General features: G+C 49.9%; 1 protein-coding gene across 4 annotated transcripts in view; it reads left to right on the plus strand.

Annotated features, from left to right (window-relative positions):
* Window positions 1-17,169, plus strand: part of prkd1 (protein kinase D1) — a 32,796-nt gene that overhangs the window by 4,830 nt on the left and 10,797 nt on the right. For 2 of the 4 annotated variants that reach the window (XM_079369645.1, XM_079369647.1), the window contains exons 2-13: window positions 7,580-7,718; window positions 10,760-10,891; window positions 10,966-11,135; window positions 11,914-11,937; window positions 12,164-12,374; window positions 12,476-12,553; window positions 12,668-12,866; window positions 12,961-13,084; window positions 14,655-14,732; window positions 14,992-15,159; window positions 15,676-15,787; window positions 16,920-16,972. In XM_079369645.1, the coding sequence (XP_079225771.1) occupies window positions 7,580-7,718; window positions 10,760-10,891; window positions 10,966-11,135; window positions 11,914-11,937; window positions 12,164-12,374; window positions 12,476-12,553; window positions 12,668-12,866; window positions 12,961-13,084; window positions 14,655-14,732; window positions 14,992-15,159; window positions 15,676-15,787; window positions 16,920-16,972 (1,488 nt within the window). The remainder of the gene's footprint in view (window positions 1-7,579; window positions 7,719-10,759; window positions 10,892-10,965; window positions 11,136-11,913; window positions 11,938-12,163; window positions 12,375-12,475; window positions 12,554-12,667; window positions 12,867-12,960; window positions 13,085-14,654; window positions 14,733-14,991; window positions 15,160-15,675; window positions 15,788-16,919; window positions 16,973-17,169) is intronic. The other 2 variants (XM_079369646.1, XM_079369648.1) reach the window with 1 other exon arrangement.

Below are 17,169 nucleotides of genomic sequence, written 5' to 3' on the forward strand. Positions count from 1 at the left end.
CATCACTCGCAACATGCGACACTTAACACCTCAAATAGCAGCAAATGAAGTGATTAACAGGAGAAGGTGTGTGTGTGTGTGTGTGTGTGTGTGTGTGTGTGTGTGTGTGTGTGTGAAAACAGGTGTTTGATGAGAGCATTATTAAAGGCTTTCACAAAGTGCCAAACTTTCACTAAATATTTCTTTTGAGTTTCTCTCTGTTCATACAGCTCACCTGTTCACCATGAGGGCTTCAAGGCATGTCGACTTAGGGGGCGTGGCCTCTTTGAGTGACAGCTGGGAGCTGCTAGCTGTCCCCTCAGCTGATTCAGTCCCTGACCTTTGACCTCTGGGTCATGTTGGTGCTGTTGGAGCCTTTTAGAGACTTATAATAATAATAATCTGTCTCTCTGTGAGCTTCTGTCCAACGAGCCGCAGCTCCAACCACACCTGGACGGCGAGCTCGCTCTGCTCGCGCTCTGCTCGCGCTCTCTGCTCGCTCTCTGCTCGCTCTCTGCTCGCTCGCTCTCTGCTCGCGCTCTCTGCTCGCTCTCTGCTCGCTCTCTGCTCGCGCTCTGCTCGCTCTCTGCTCGCTCTCTGCTCGCTCTCTGCTCGCTCTCTGCTCGCTCTCTGCTCGCTCTCTGCTCGCTCTCTGCTCGCTCTCTGCTCGCGCTCTGCTCGCTCTCTGCTCGCTCGCTCTCTGCTCGCTCTCTGCTCGCTCTCTGCTCGCTCTCTGCTCGCTCTCTGCTCGCGCTCTGCTCGCTCTCTGCTCGCTCTCTGCTGGTCATAGGTCGATTTACTCGGAGTCAGGCTTGTTGACAGATTCTCTAAAGACAGCAGGCTGCTTTGTTTAAGTCTCCCTGTTGGAAGGTGATGTATTTTGTTTGAATCCAGCAGAAACACACTCCATCATGTCTGTGTGTGTGTGTGTGTGTGTGTGTGTGTGTGTGTGTGTGTGTGTGTATATATGTGTGTGTGTGTGTGTGTGTGTGTGTGTGTGTGTGTGTCTCACACACACCTGCAGCTAAAGGCTACAGTCCTGACACAGACAGACAGCAGGCGCCGCAGCGTCCAGTTGCTTCAGTGTAAACTCAACGGGTCAGACCTTGAAAAGGACACGCCCTTTCAAGGTCACACGCCCTTTCAAGGTTACACGCCCTTTCAAGGTCACTTTCCTCTGACTGAAAACGTTTGTCCTAACCGGGGTTAAATTCATTTTCACCACTGTTAAATGCACAACATTGAAACAAGTTATTTTATCTGTGTCGGTAAAGTCCAACTTCGACCCCAGGAATGACCAGAGACACTGTCCAACACTTTGAGTGTCACTGAGCAAACACACACACACACACACACACACACACACACACACACACACACCTCTGTGACAGTGATAATAAAGCTGTGTACTCTGTGTTTCTGCCGGTAGCTGTTCCTCCTCGTTGCCTGGCAACTGATGATGATTGCGCCTGTGAAGTGTCCTTCCAAGGGCCATTATGAGACACACACACACACACACACACACACACACACACACACACACACACACACACACACTGAGTGAAGGGGAACAGATGTGTTTGTGTTTTCTGTCATTGTTCTCTGTCTTTCATCCTTTCATGTGTCTTTTGTTCATCTCGCTCTTCATCGTCGCTCTTTCATCATTTCTTGTGTCGCTTTGATTTATTCACATTCTGTCCTCCGACTTAAGTCATGTGACCATCACAAGCTGGACCACTTCCCGTACTGGCCTCCGATCCAGACCACAGTCTGTACATCCAGAGTGAAGAAGAAACACTGTCGTGGAGATGAACACGTTCAGAGCTGAACTTTAAATATACAATCAGTGCGCGCACACACACACACACACACACACACACACGCACACACACGCACACACACGCACACACACACACACACACACACACGCAGCTTCATAATCTGCTGCTGATGTCACTACATAATGGTGCTCACACACACACACACACACACACACACACAGGTTTATAAATGGCTTCATTGCAGCATGTCCCGTCGTCATGGTGACGGCCGTCTCTCATCCTTATAAGGCGTTCTCAAAGTGTCGTCAGGTGTTCAGTCTGTTCCAGCGCAGAGTTTTTATTAAAACACACACACACACACACACACACACACACACACACACACACACAGAGCGAGGTGACGAGGTCCTGCGTGTTCTGAGAGGGGAGGGGACTCTTTAAAGACGACCACCAATCAGATGTCCCCGTATCCTCCTCTCAAACAAAGAGCTCCGTCTCTCCAGGGACGCTTTCTCAAATGTCCCTGTCTTCACTGAAGACATGTTGAAGACGTGACAGAGCAACACGTGACGACAACAGGTGTGTTCCTACAGTCTGTGCAGAGCAACACGTGACGACAACAGGTGTGTTCCTACAGTCTGTGCAGAGCAACACGTGACGACAGGTGCAACAACATGACAGCACACTGACAGATTCATCCAGCAACAAGCAGCCTGAGACACTCAAAGACAGGAACCAGTCAGGGAGGGGCAGATGATGGAGGGGCAGAGGACGGAGGGGCAGAGGATGGAGGGGCAGAGGACGGAGGGGCAGATGATGGAGGGGCAGAGGACGGAGGGGCAGAGGATGGAGGGGACGGAGGGGCAGAGGATGGAGGGGACGGAGGGGCAGAGGACGGAGGGGCAGAGGACGGAGGGGCAGAGGACGGAGGGGCAGAGAATGGAGGGGCAGAGGACGGAGGGGCAGAGGATGGAGGGGCAGAGGACGGAGGGGCAGAGGATGGAGGGGACGGAGGGGCAGAGGATGGAGGGGACGGAGGGGCAGAGGACGGAGGGGCAGAGGACGGAGGGGACGGAGGGGCAGAGGACGGAGGGGCAGAGGACGGAGGGGCAGATGATGGAGGGGCAGAGGACGGAGGACAGATGATGGAGGGGCAGAGGATGGAGGGGCAGATGATGGAGGGGCAGAGGACGGAGGACAGATGATGGAGGGGCAGATGATGGAGGGGCAGATGATGGAGGGGCAGAGGACGGAGGGGCAGATGATGGAGGGGCAGAGGATGGAGGGGCAGATGATGGAGGGGATGGAGGGGCAGAGGATGGAGGGGACGGAGGGGCAGAGGATGGAGGACAGATGATGGAGGGGCAGATGATGGAGGGGCAGAGGATGGAGGGGCAGAGGACGGAGGGGCAGAGGACGGAGGGGACGGAGGGGACGGAGGGGCAGAGGATGGAGGGGACGGAGGGGCAGAGGATGGAGGGGCAGAGGATGGAGGGGCAGAGGACGGAGGGGCAGAGGATGGAGGGGACGGAGGGGCAGAGGATGGAGGCGACGGAGGGGCAGAGGACGGAGGGGCAGAGGACGGAGGGGACGGAGGGGCAGAGGACGGAGGGGCAGAGGACGGAGGACAGATGATGGAGGGGCAGATGATGGAGGGGCAGATGATGGAGGGGCAGAGGATGGAGGGGCAGAGGATGGAGGACAGATGATGGAGGGGCAGAGGATGGAGGGGCAGATGATGGAGGGGCAGAGGACGGAGGACAGATGATGGAGGGGCAGATGATGGAGGGGCAGAGGATGGAGGACAGATGATGGAGGGGCAGATGATGGAGGGGCAGAGGATGGAGGACAGATGATGGAGGGGCAGATGATGGAGGGGCAGATGATGGAGGGGCAGAGGATGGAGGACAGATGATGGAGGGGCAGATGATGGAGGGGCAGATGATGGAGGGGCAGAGGATGGAGGGGCAGATGATGGAGGGGTAGATGATGGAGGGGCAGAGGATGGAGGGGACGGAGGGGCAGAGGATGGAGGGGCAGATGATGGAGGGGCAGATGATGGAGGGGTAGATGATGGAGGGGCAGATGATGGAGGGGCAGAGGATGGAGGACAGATGATGGAGGGGCAGAGGATGGAGGACAGATGATGGAGGGGCAGATGATGGAGGGGCAGATGATGGAGGGGCAGAGGATGGAGGGGCAGATGATGGAGGGGCAGAGGATGGAGGGGACGGAGGGGCAGAGGATGGAGGGGCAGATGATGGAGGGGCAGATGATGGAGGGGTAGACGATGGAGGGGCAGATGATGGAGGGGCAGAGGATGGAGGACAGATGATGGAGGGGCAGATGATGGAGGGGCAGAGGATGGAGGGGCAGATGATGGAGGGGCAGAGGACGGAGGGGCAGAGGATGGAGGGGACGGAGGGGCAGAGGATGGAGGGGACGGAGGGGCAGATGATGGAGGGGCAGAGGACGGAGGGGCAGAGGATGGAGGGGACGGAGGGGCAGAGGATGGAGGGGACGGAGGGGCAGAGGACGGAGGGGACGGAGGGGCAGAGGACGGAGGGGCAGAGGACGGAGGACAGATGATGGAGGGGCAGATGATGGAGGGGCAGAGGATGGAGGACAGATGATGGAGGGGCAGAGGATGGAGGACAGATGATGGAGGGGCAGATGATGGAGGGGCAGATGATGGAGGGGTAGATGATGGAGGGGCAGATGATGGAGGGGTAGAGGATGGAGGGGCAGATGATGGAGGGGCAGATGATGGAGGGGTAGATGATGGAGGGGCAGATGATGGAGGGGCAGATGATGGAGGGGTAGATGATGGAGGGGCAGATGATGGAGGGGCAGAGGATGGAGGGGCAGATGATGGAGGGGCAGATGATGGAGGGGTAGATGATGGAGGGGCAGAGGGGCTTCAATCTGCCCACAGCAACAACCAGGTCTGAAGTCTTTTGAGAGTGAGTGTGTCAGCGTGTTCAGGAGTCACAGCAGGAGGAGCTCTAATAATAGCGGGCTGGTCTAAATGCAGCAGGTATGGATGACTCCAGCTGAGCCGTGTCAGCACAGGGTGTCAGAACAGACCTGAAGGTTTCATTGCTTTTACTCTCCAGTTGAAAGACTTCAGCAACAAGCTTAAAAAACCCATCAGAGTGTAGACCTGGCCCTGGCCCAGTCCTCATGTGTGGACTGGGCCAGGGTTACTGGGTGCTCTCTTTGGCTGTCCTGGGTCTAACTGGTGGACTTAAAGGGGATTATAACTGTTCAGGGTGACGACTGGACTCATCACGTCAACCAATTCAACCCAACTTTATTGATAGAGCACATTTAAAAACAACAGACAAGAGCTGCAGAAGAAAACAGAAAAAAAAAACCTTTAGACTTTAAAAACAGGAGGAGAGAGGGAGGTGATCAGACCCCCCTTCTCTCTCTCACCTACTCCGCTTGCAGCTGTAGTCCCCCCCCCCCCCTCAATAATATCCTCAACAACACACTTCATAGATACATCATGTTTGTGTGTGTGTGTGTGTGTGTGTGTGTGTGTGTGTGTGTGTGTGCTGTCACCATAGCAGCAGTGCTAGTCTAGTTGTCATGGCACCCAAAACTCAAGGCTGATCCCTCTCCTCCTCCTCCTCCTCCTCCACTTTGGTTCAACATGTTCTCCATTAAATCTATTATCCTAAATATTCACCTGCAGCTCCTTTGCTTCCTGCAAGGCATTCTGGGTACTGTAGTACACACACTGTATTGTTCCTGTTGGCATCAACGAGCTAACGAGCCTGCCAGCGAGGTTGTCATGTGCTGCAGAAACATGTCGTGGCCTCACCGAACCACTTCTCCTTATTTATGTGTTGTGTACTTGTGTGTGCGTGTCTGTGTGTGTGTGTACACTTGTGTGTGTGTGTGTGTGTCTGTGTGTGTGTACACTTGTGTGTGTGTGTACATTTGTGTGAGTGTGTACATTTGTGTGTGTGTGTGTAGACGTTCGATAGCAGACTCAGCAGTCACTCTGCAGTTGGTCGTTGTGTTGCTCGTTTCAGCGTGTCTGCATCGATTCTTAACAGTGAAATGCACATGTACCTTTCTGTGGTTCACCCCTCAGTGTGTGTGTGTGTGTGTGTGTGTGTGTGTGTGTGTGTGTGTGTGTGTGTGTGTGTGTGTGTGTGTGTGTGTGTGTGTGGCTTATTTATCCCACTACCCTTGTGAGGACCAATCAGGCTGGCTAATGACTCGATGAATGTGTTATAAAATGATTCATTCTCCTCCCGATCGTCAGCTGATGGACATCAAATCTCCTCATTTCTCCTCTTCCTCTATCCTGGTTACATCCTGGTTACATCCTGGTAACATCCTGGTTACATCCTGGTAACATCCTGGTAACATCCTGGTTACATCCTGGTTACATCCTGGTTAAATCTTGGTTACATCCTGGTTACATCCTGGTTACATCCTGGTAACATCCTGGTTAAATCTTGGTTACATCCTGGTTAAATCTTGGTTACATCCTGGTAACATCCTGGTTACATCCTGGTAACATCCTGGTTAAATCTTGGTTACATCCTGGTAACATCCTGGTTACATCCTGGTAACATCCTGGTAACATCCTGGTTACATCCTGGTTACATCCTGGTTAAATCGTGGTTACATCCTGGTTACATCCTGGTTACATCCTGGTAACATCCTGGTTAAATCTTGGTTACATCCTGGTTACATCCTGGTTAAATCGTGGTTACATCCTGGTAACATCCTGGTTACATCCTGGTTACATCCTGGTTACATCCTGGTAACATCCTGGTTACATCCTGGTAACATCCTGGTTACATCCTGGTTACATCCTGGTTACATCCTGGTAACATCCTGGTTAAATCTTGGTTACATCCTGGTTACATCCTGGTTAAATCGTGGTTACATCCTGGTTACATCCTGGTTACATCCTGGTAACATCCTGGTTACATCTTGGTTACATCCTGGTTACATCCTGGTTTAATCTTGGTTACATCTTGGTTACATCCTGGTAACATCCTGGTTACATCCTGGTTAAATCTTGGTTAAATCCTGGTTACATCCTGGTTACATCCTGGTTAAATCTTGGTTACATCCTGGTTAAATCTTGGTTACATCCTGGTTAAATCTTGGTTACATCCTGGTTACATCCTGGTTAAATCCTGGTTAAATCTTGGTTAGATCGCGGTTACATCGCGGTTACATCCTGGTTACATCATGGCTGGTTACATCCTGGTTACATCGTGGTTACATCCTGGTTAAATTGTAGTTAAATCATGGTTCCATCCTGGCAGGTTACATCCTGGTTACATCCTGGCTGGTTACATCCTGGCTGGTTACATCCTGGTTAAATCCTGGTTACATCCTGGCTGGTTACATCCTGGCTGGTTACATCCTGGTAAATTGTAGTTAAATCGCGGTTACATCCTGGTTAAATCGTGGTTTCATCCTGGTTCCATCCTGGTTAAATCATGGCTGGTTACATCCTGGTTACATCCTGGTTAAATTGTAGTTAAATCGTGGTTAAATTGGCACTGCTGTGATTAATGAGAAGGCTCACATATTTGAAAGTCCTGTACGAGCACAATCCTCACTCATGGGCACATATGTGTACGTTCAACGTGTTGTTGGAGCTGATTTCTGTCCCTCCTGTTTTTACTGGCAGCCAAAACATCGAGCGACGCCAAAACAAGTGACGAGGGACGACGTCCAAAATCCTGCTTTGTTTCTTTTGTGTGCAAATGTTTGACGAGACTTTCCCCACACGGACGGTCTGAACCGTCTGACTGTTCTCTGCGTGTGTTCTCCTTCAGATCCCGGAGTGCGTGTTCTACGGCATGTACGAGAAGATCCTGCTGTTTCGTCATGACCAGACGTCGGAGAATGTGCTGCAGCTGCTCCGCTCGGCCTCTCAGATCCAGGAGGGGGACCTGGTGGAGGCCGTGCTGTCAGGTGAGACGGGCCGGAGGATGACATCACGGGGGGGGGGGGGGATTCAGCACCTGATTCTGAACACGGAGTAAATCAGTCAGTCTTTCTTTCATTTCGAGGATCAGACGTCGTAGATGTGCATCGTGTCAGGTCCAGAATCTGGACCTCACATTAAAGTCTGGATCTGTCCTCCTGGACCTTTGAAGTGCTAAAGCCTGCCAACGTCTTTATCTGTATTTAACAGAAATCTGAGGATCCACCTCTTCTCTCAGGGCCAGAAAAGATCAACCGCCACCCGCTATATGTGGCTGCCTGTGTGCGGTGTTAGCTAGGGTTGCTAACAAAAAGGGACGTAACAGAAACAGCGGTCTTCAGCCTGCTCCAGTCTGAAGCAGGGCCGCGTGGTCCTGCACGCTCACTGACCACAGGGCTCCGCCTCCTCCTCGGGTCGCACTCAAGACCTGCAAAGGACAGATGTGCTCCTGGATACTGCAACTCCCCAGAGTGTGACATCGCTAACTGTAGCTTAGTTTGCAGAGAGACGCGTTCTTCACTCTGACTTATAAAAAGCATGCTAATCTAATCATGCACAACATTTAGTTTCTGCAGAGACCGGAGTCTGATGACTTCCGTCACGCCGTTCACTCTTTGAACCCAAAGTGACACCGTACGTTTCTACGACGGCACAAAAAGTAAAATCAGTCATGGAGGTGATTTTTAAGGTGTGACTGATCCTGCAGGAGGAAGGAAACAAACGCTGACACCCCTGAAGGAGCGAGCAGCAGGTCTGTTAGAAGCCTAAAAATACACTGAGACGACGGCTCTCGCTGCTCTCTTCTCCTGAATGACGATTCTTAAGAGCCAATAAATCTCAATCACTAAAGTTCAAAAGTCACAACAAGCCTCCCACCCTGAGTGAGAATATTTAACTTACAAAATCAACATGAATAGGATGTAGGAGCAGCCTTGTCCCCTCCAGGCCTCCGTACATGTCAGAGTTCATTCCACTCAGGTAAAAATCCGTTCTGGTTTTGTTGATCAGTCCGGTCCGGAGTTCAAACACAGAACAAAACACTGAGACAGAAATCCGCTCCGGGTTTTACCGCGGACTCCCAGAACCAGGAGCATGAAACACACGCGCGCGCACGCACACACACACCAGGTATCTACTCACCGTGTCGTAGTTCAGTCTTCTTGAGCTGGGTGGACACCTGACATAAGACTCGTCCTCTCACTTCCTGGATGTGCGTTCAGACTGCGCGGGTTATTCTGAGGGCTGTCATTGGATGAGGGAGATGACTGTGGGCGTGGAAAACGACACGGAACTCGGAAAGGTGAGCAGTGACGTCATAGTGATGCGATGCGCTACAGTAAGGTTGACCTATAATAACCTTCTGTCTTAACAGTCTATGTTTACCTGCTGAGAGGGAGACAGAGACAGACAGAGACAGATAGAGAGAGAGAGAGAGAGACAGAGAGAGAGAGACAGACAGAGAGAGAGAGACAGAGAGAGACAGAGAGAGACAGATAGAGAGAGAGAGAGAGAGACAGAGAGAGAGAGAGAGACAGAGAGAGAGAGACAGACAGAGAGAGAGAGACAGAGAGAGACAGAGAGAGACAGATAGAGAGAGAGAGAGAGAGACAGAGAGAGAGAGAGAGACAGACAGAGACAGAGAGAGAGACAGAGACAGACAGATAGAGAGAGAGAGAGAGAGACAGAGACAGAGAGACAGACAGAGACAGAGAGAGAGAGAGAGAGAGACAGAGAGAGAGACAGAGACAGACAGAGAGAGAGACAGAGACAGACAGATAGAGAGACAGACAGAGAGAGACAGACAGACAGAGACAGAGATAATAAAGTTTCTCTGACTTCACGTCACGTCGGTTCAAACATGTATGTCATGGTTCGTCCCGTTTGTTTTCTGGCTACACGCGAGCGCTCCTCCACGCTGCTAATTCCCCCACATCTTCACACTGTGACTACCTGGGAGAGCCTCACACACACACACACACACACACACACACACACACACACACTGAAGCATGTAATAACAGTTTGGGGGCTCGTTCACACTCCCTCCAAACAAAAAGCACAAACAATCATTTGAATAGATGGAGGTAATTTCCTGCAGCAGAATGTCTAATCAGGGACGCATTCTGCTGGAGGACCACGGCGAGGACGCCGGAAAGGCGGGAGGCATTTTGAAATACGTGCAAAGAGAGAGAGAGACAGAGAGAGAGAGAGAGAGACAGAGAGAGAGAGAGAGGGAAGCTAAAACGTGATATCCCATCATGCCTTGCCAAAAGCCTGCTGGCCAACCGAACGCACACTCGGTCCATCTGCGCCCGCTGAGAGCCTCTCATCGCTCCCAAACATTTACAAAATACCCGCTAACAACCCATTCATTACTCTTTGTCTGCGCCGCTGTTTATCTCCTCCTCCTCCTCCTCCTCCTCCTCCTCCTCCTCCTCCTCCGAGCAGCTCGGGATCCGGAATCAGGACACATCCGAGGTTCCCAGCCATAAATCTTCCCTTTGATTCGTCATAGAGTTCTATTGTTGTTCCAAACTTTTAGAAACCCGTCAGTGCGTCAGCGCCTGTAGGGGGCGACGTAGAGCGCCATCATGTTTTTGGGGATCAGTGGTTGCCTCTGTCCCCTGTCAGCGAGGAGGTTGCTGGTTTGAATCCCCGTCTGTCAGGAGCCTCTCTGTGTGCCGTCTGCATGTTCTCCCCGTGCATGGCGTGCGTTCTCTCCGGCTTCCTCCCACCGTCCAATCACATGCTCTGAACTGTCTGCAGGTGTGACTGTGGGTGTGTCTACATGTCAGCTCTGTGATTGGCTGATAAGCAGTTCAGGGTGTGACCCCTGCGTCGTCTGCAGGCGGTGGCGTGCTGTTTTCTAAACCTCCTACAACAACCTACTCTGGCGTGCTGCAGACGGCGTGCTGGACAGGCGTGCTGCAGACGGCGTGCTGGACAGGCGTGCTGCAGACGGCGTGCTGGACAGGCGTCGGTGGTTCGAAGGTCGTTGTTAAATGTCTCTCTGTCCTACTTCCTGCAGCTTCAGCCACGGTGGAGGACTTTCAGATCCGTCCTCACTGTCTGTTCGTCCACTCGTACCGAGCGCCGGCGTTCTGCGACCACTGTGGCGAGATGCTGTGGGGTCTGGTGCGTCAGGGACTGAAGTGTGAAGGTACGTACGCAGGACGCCACGTGCTGTCCGTCCCTGTCCTTCTGGTTTCTGAGCCTGCTTGTCCTCGTGTCCAGGCTGCGGGCTGAACTATCACAAGCGCTGTGCCTTTAAGATCCCCAACAACTGCAGCGGCGTGCGGAGGCGGCGCTCGTCCAACGTGTCCCTGACGGGCGGGCTGGTCAACATGTGTCGCCCCCTCTCTGCTGAGCCCTCGCCGCCACACTACACCGACGACGCTTTACTGGTCAGTAGACCCGGGTTCACTGCCTATAGAGCTAGAGATGTAGATATACAGATGTAGATATACAGTGTAGAGCTAGAGATGTAGATATACAGATGTAGATATACAGTGTAGAGCTAGAGATGTAGATATACAGTGTAGAGCTAGAGATGTAGATATACAGTGTAGATATACAGTGTAGAGCTAGAGATGTAGATATACAGTGTAGAGCTAGAGATGTAGATATACAGTGTAGAGCTAGAGATGTAGATATACAGTGTAGAGCTAGAGATGTAGATATACAATGTAGAGCTAGAGATGTAGATATACAATGTAGAGCTAGAGATGTAAATATACAGTGTAGATATACAGATGTAGATGTGTAGATGTAGATATATAGCTATGTAGATATACAGATGTAGATGTGTAGATGTAGATATATAGCTGTGTAGATATACAGATGTAGATGTGTAGATGTAGATATATAGCTATGTAGATATACAGATGTAGATGTGTAGATGTAGATATATAGCTGTGTAGATATACAGATGTAGATGTGTAGATGTAGATATATAGATGTGTAGATATACAGATGTAGATGTGTAGATGTAGATATATAGCTATGTAGATATACAGATGTAGATGTGTAGATGTAGATATATAGATGTGTAGATATACAGATGTAGATGTCGACGTACTAATTAAAATAAATGATTTGAGCAGATGTAGCCACCATGTCTGACAGAAGAATCCTGCAAAATGAAAACCTTTAACTTTCTTTCTGCTCTCTCTCCTGGTTCAGTCTCCGGTCAGTCCAAGTATGGAGGTAAGTCCTAACGATGGAGTCCATCATTAACCTGTCTGAGGACTCGAGCTTGACTGAATGTTTATGTTTCTGGATATTTGCTTCCTAAACTCGGCCAGAGTTCCATTTCATGCATTTCTAATGAAACACTTTGATTCAGAGTCCGACTGGTTTAAAAACGTGTTCAGCATCTCTTTAGAGACGTGTTGATCCATAAAGTGTTCTGACCTCCGTCGCCCCCCCGCAGCAGAAGAACCAGTTGGAGTACTTCCCGGGGAGAGAGCGGCGCTCCAGCTCTCAGTCGTACGTCGGGCGTCCCATCGAACTCGACAAGATCCTGCTGTCCAAGGTCAAAGTCCCGCACACGTTCCTGATCCACTCGTACACCCGACCCACCGTCTGCCAGCACTGCAAGAAGCTGCTCAAAGGCCTCTTCAGACAGGGCCTGCAGTGCAAAGGTAGCACACCTGCTCTGCAGCCTCTTACACTCAAAGGTTCTCTGCAGGGAACCATGTGACCTGTGACCTCACGCACGCTCTGCTTCCTGTTTCTGTCTCAGACTGTAAATTTAACTGTCACAAACGATGTGCTCCGAAAGTGCCAAACAACTGTCTGGGAGAGGTGTCCAAAAATGGAGGCAAGTTTCTCTCACACACACACACACACACACACACACACACACACACACACACACACTGAAGTAAAAAAACGTTGAACTTAATTTCTGCGTCTGTGTCTTTCTTGTGTTCAGAGCTCCTGAGCCCGGGGGCGGAGTCAGACGTCATCATGGTGGAGGGTTGCCTTGACGACAGTGACATGGACAGAGGAGGCCTGATGGACGACATGGACGAAGCTCTGACATCAGAGGGGGGTCTCATGCTGGAGGCGGGGCCTAGCGACCTCTGCGACATGCACGACCCCGACCTGGACGAGTCAAACCGGGCCATCAGGTACACACACACACACACACACACACACACACACACACACACACACACACAGAAGCAGAGATGTGAGGCTCACGTTTGTCCCGCCCTCCTGCAGCCCGTCCACCAGTAACAACATCCCTTTGATGCGAGTCGTTCAGTCCGTCAAACACACGAAGAGGAAGAGCAGCAACGTGATGAAGGAGGGCTGGATGGTCCATTACACCAGCAAGGACACCTTGGTACTTTACCTGTCTGTTTACCTGTCTGTTTACCTGTCTGTCTGTTTACCTGTGTGTGTGTTTACCTGTCAGTTTACCTGTCTGTCTGTTTACCTGTCTGTTTACCTGTCTGTGTGTTTACCTGTGTGTTTACCTGTCTGTCTGTTTACCTGTGTGTGTGTTTACCTGTGTGTTTACCTGTCTGTCTGTTTACCTGTGTGTGTGTTTACCTGTGTGTTTACCTGTGTGTGTGTTTACCTGTCTGTCTGTTTACCTGTCTGTCTGTTTACTTGTCTGTTTACCTGTGTGTGTGTTTACCTGTGTGTTTACCTGTCTGTGTGTTTACCTGTCTGTCTGTTTACCTGTCTGTTCACCTGTGTGTGTGTTTACCTGTGTGTTTACCTGTGTGTTTACCTGTGTGTTTACCTGTCTGTCTGTTTACCTGTCTGTCTGTTTACCTGTCTGTTTACCTGTGTGTGTGTTTACCTGTGTGTTTACCTGTCTGTCTGTTTACCTGTCTGTCTGTTTACCTGTCTGTTTACCTGTCTGTCTGTTTACCTGTCTGTTTACCTGTCTGTGTGTCTACCTGTGTGTTTACCTGTCTGTCTGTTTACCTGTCTGTTCACCTGTGTGTGTGTTTACCTGTGTGTTTACCTGTGTGTGTGTTTACCTGTGTGTGTGTTTACCTGTCTGTCTGTTTACCTGTGTGTTTACCTGTGTGTGTGTTTACCTGTGTGTTTACCTGTGTGTGTGTTTACCTGTGTGTGTGTTTACCTGTGTGTGTGTTTACCTGTGTGTTTACCTGTGTGTGTGTTTATATAACTCTATCATGACTCCCTCGTGGTAGAAGACAAATAAAACAGCAGGTGATCTCGGATGGAGCCTTGTGGGACACCATGAGAATAACTGAGTGATAATAAAGTCGAAGGTGTCGCTGTAATCTTTTATGACCATCATATGTCAGCAGCAGAGTCTCATACAGGCTGATCTGGTTACCATGGTGATCAGTCATCCAATCGTCATACTGAAAGTCAGACCATTACAATGAATCACAGCGTCCCTCTGAACCGTGGAGTTCGCTCGACCTGCTTCAGGCCTCTGATGTGTGTTCCTTAAACGTCACACGCTGCCCTTCTGTGGGAGCTGCTCATTCATCATCTCGTTTGTTGTTGTTTTCTTTTGTTCTGACGTCGAGCAGCATCTCTTTTGTTCCATCTTTTGTCGTTAATGAATAAGAGAAATGCCAATCAGGCCATGTTGATATGGAAATTAGGCCCGTTTTTAATATCGGCAGGACGATTAATTGAGTAACAGCGAGAGACAAAAAAGATAATGAGCGAACGTGGATGGAGAAGACGTTATTTTGACTCTTTGATTTGCGTCAGTGCAAATATTTTGTCAGATCTCTCGTCTAAACTTCGCCAAGTGTTCCTCAGTTTTAAAAAAACAAAAGACAGAAGAAGTCGTCCTCCTGGTGAGGAGGTGCTGCTGCTCGTCATCTCTCAGCTCCGTGTTAAACTTTGAACCTTTTCACTGTGAGGACCGACGCTCTCCTCTCGTCTAACTTCTGTTCTTCCCCTCCGTGTTTCAGAGGAAGAGACATTACTGGAGGCTGGACAGTAAATGCATCACGCTGTTTCACAATGAAACCGGAAGTAAATACTACAAGGTAAGACGCTGCTGTTTCCTCCTTCAGACATGTTGACATTAATGTTGATATATTTTAGAGCTGTTCGTGCATTTCTTTGAAACATCAGTTCAGGCTCGTTGCTTCATGAAATGAGGCTTACTGTTGGTTCATGTTATAAAAATGGAGAATTTCTCATTTTTTCCAGTTTGAAATGCACAAAGAATCTTTTGAGTCAGGCTTTTAGTTCAGCTCTGTGAAGGGTCTTTGGATACACAAACTGTCTGTGGTTCCTGTGCAGGAGATCCCTCTGTCTGAGATCTTGTCTCTGGAAGCGGCTCAGACTTTGTCTCTGCTTCCTGAGGGAGCGAATCCTCACTGCTTCGAGATCGCCACAGCCTCGCTGGTTTACTACGTCGGAGAGAATCTGCAAAGAGCAGAATCGTCTGTGAGCGGCAGCAGCATTCTGGTGAATAGTGATGGATGGATGGTGAAGAAAGACGTCTTGCATGTTTCCAAATAGAGTCCAATAATCGTCTGCTGAGGTCCACACTGATACATTACATTGAACATTTTTGTTGATTTAATACAAACAGCTCAGCGGTAAGAATGAGATGAAGTGAGTTTTCGGTGAATTCGATTTTTCTAATTTTCCCAGATCACTTTCTACCTTCCCTTCCTTATTCAACTCCACTCCAGCAGGGGGCAGTAATGCAATGAAAGAACCAAATCAAGTCACGTTTATGATTGGATACACTCTGTTGTTTTATCGGTTTACAGTTAGAACGTGTTTGTAAAAAAAAAAAAAAAGGGGCTAAAATCAAAAACAGGAAGAAACGTAGAAAAATAAAACTAGAAGTTTGAGCTTCCTCCCAGGAGCTGTTCTCGCCCTCCTCGTTGTAGCTAGCACTGTTTGTGTCCCTCCATGTGCCTGTGCTTCAGAGACATGTTGAGCACTTGTAAACGTGTGTCCTCCTTGTACCAGGTGAGCGGGGCGGGGCAGGATGTGTCTCGGATGTGGGAGATGGCGATCCAGCACGCTCTGATGCCGGCTGTCTCTACAGGGATTTCCCACAACCCTCACCGCGGAGGACACAGTAAGACTCCAACACAGCTCACAGTGAGATCCCCATGAGAGCCCACCAAGGAACTCCTTCTCACATTTAGCTTTATGGAACATCAAATTCAAATATGGGTTCACTTTGACACTTTGAACATCCGACGACAGTAAACTTTCTGTGGACAGGCGGTGAGATGAGACGAGTTTGAGTCTTAAATTCAAAAGCTCTTGTTGCAGTTGTTTTAGGCTGTACTTTCCAAGATGGCGTCCCTCAGGGCTCGATTCTGGATCCCCTGCTTTTTTAATTCTGTATTACACAGTGAGGCATCATCACTATGCAGATGACGTTGAGGTTTATTCTGCTGTTGATTTTGAAGACCTGGAGTCCCTTTATGCCTGTGTGGGCAACGTCTGCTTGGCTGCATCTAATCTAGATGTTTGAGGCTCCGTTTACACAACAACGAATACAGAGTGAACATTGAAGACATTTGAACATAGAAACAAAAAGCAGGTGTCATTAGCAAGATGCTCATGATGCTCAGATCATCTTCACTGACTATAAAAGAGTCAGCTGCATCAGTTGAAGGTTCAGCCAAAGTTGTGCCACCAACCTTTTTCCAAAGCCACAGAGCTGTTTTAAGTAATACATGATGTATACATCACTCAATTGCAATGGACAGGTCAAGCTGACTGTTTTCTTTACTCCCTGACTTCAGTGTAAACCACGTGCCTCACTCTTCAATCAGCTGTTAGTGTGTCTGCGAGAAGTCAGGTCAATAATAAGCTTGTGATTTCAGCAGGATCCCACCTGTGAGTCAGACACAGGTAAACATGTCTCCTGCAGGCAGCTCCCATCAGGGCCGTCCACGCCCACATGAAACCCATCAGAGATATTTCAGACCTTTGCTGACGTCAAAGCACTCATGACTAACACTTCACTGTGCTCACCTGTGGGGAAAGAGGACTTCAACATTACATGTGGTGCACCCGCCTCAAGGCTTCACATTCAGAGAGCCTCCATCCACACACAGAGGAAACACACACGAGCACAAACTACACACACCTCCAGTGACGCTTTGTTCCAGATGCTTCCAAAAGGATTTTCTGTAATGATGATTTCACCTCCAACGTGTTCCTGTCTCACCTGCTCTTCTGTGTCTCATCCACAGAGGAAGTTTCCATCAGTATTTCTGTCTCCAACTGCCAGATACAGGAGAACGTGGTGAGAACACACACACACACACACACACACACACACACACACACACTGATACACACAGATATTGATGCAGGTGTGACGTAAACACGCCCCTCTATGAGCATGGTCTTTACGCCCCCCACTGGCTCCAGGTGAGTTCTCCTGATTATATCCTGCTGTGTTCTCACATCAGCTCGCTCTGACTCTCTGCAGGAGAAATA

Source organism: Symphodus melops, assembly GCF_947650265.1.
Source record: "Symphodus melops genome assembly, chromosome: 19".
Lineage (NCBI taxonomy): Eukaryota > Metazoa > Chordata > Actinopteri > Labriformes > Labridae > Symphodus > Symphodus melops.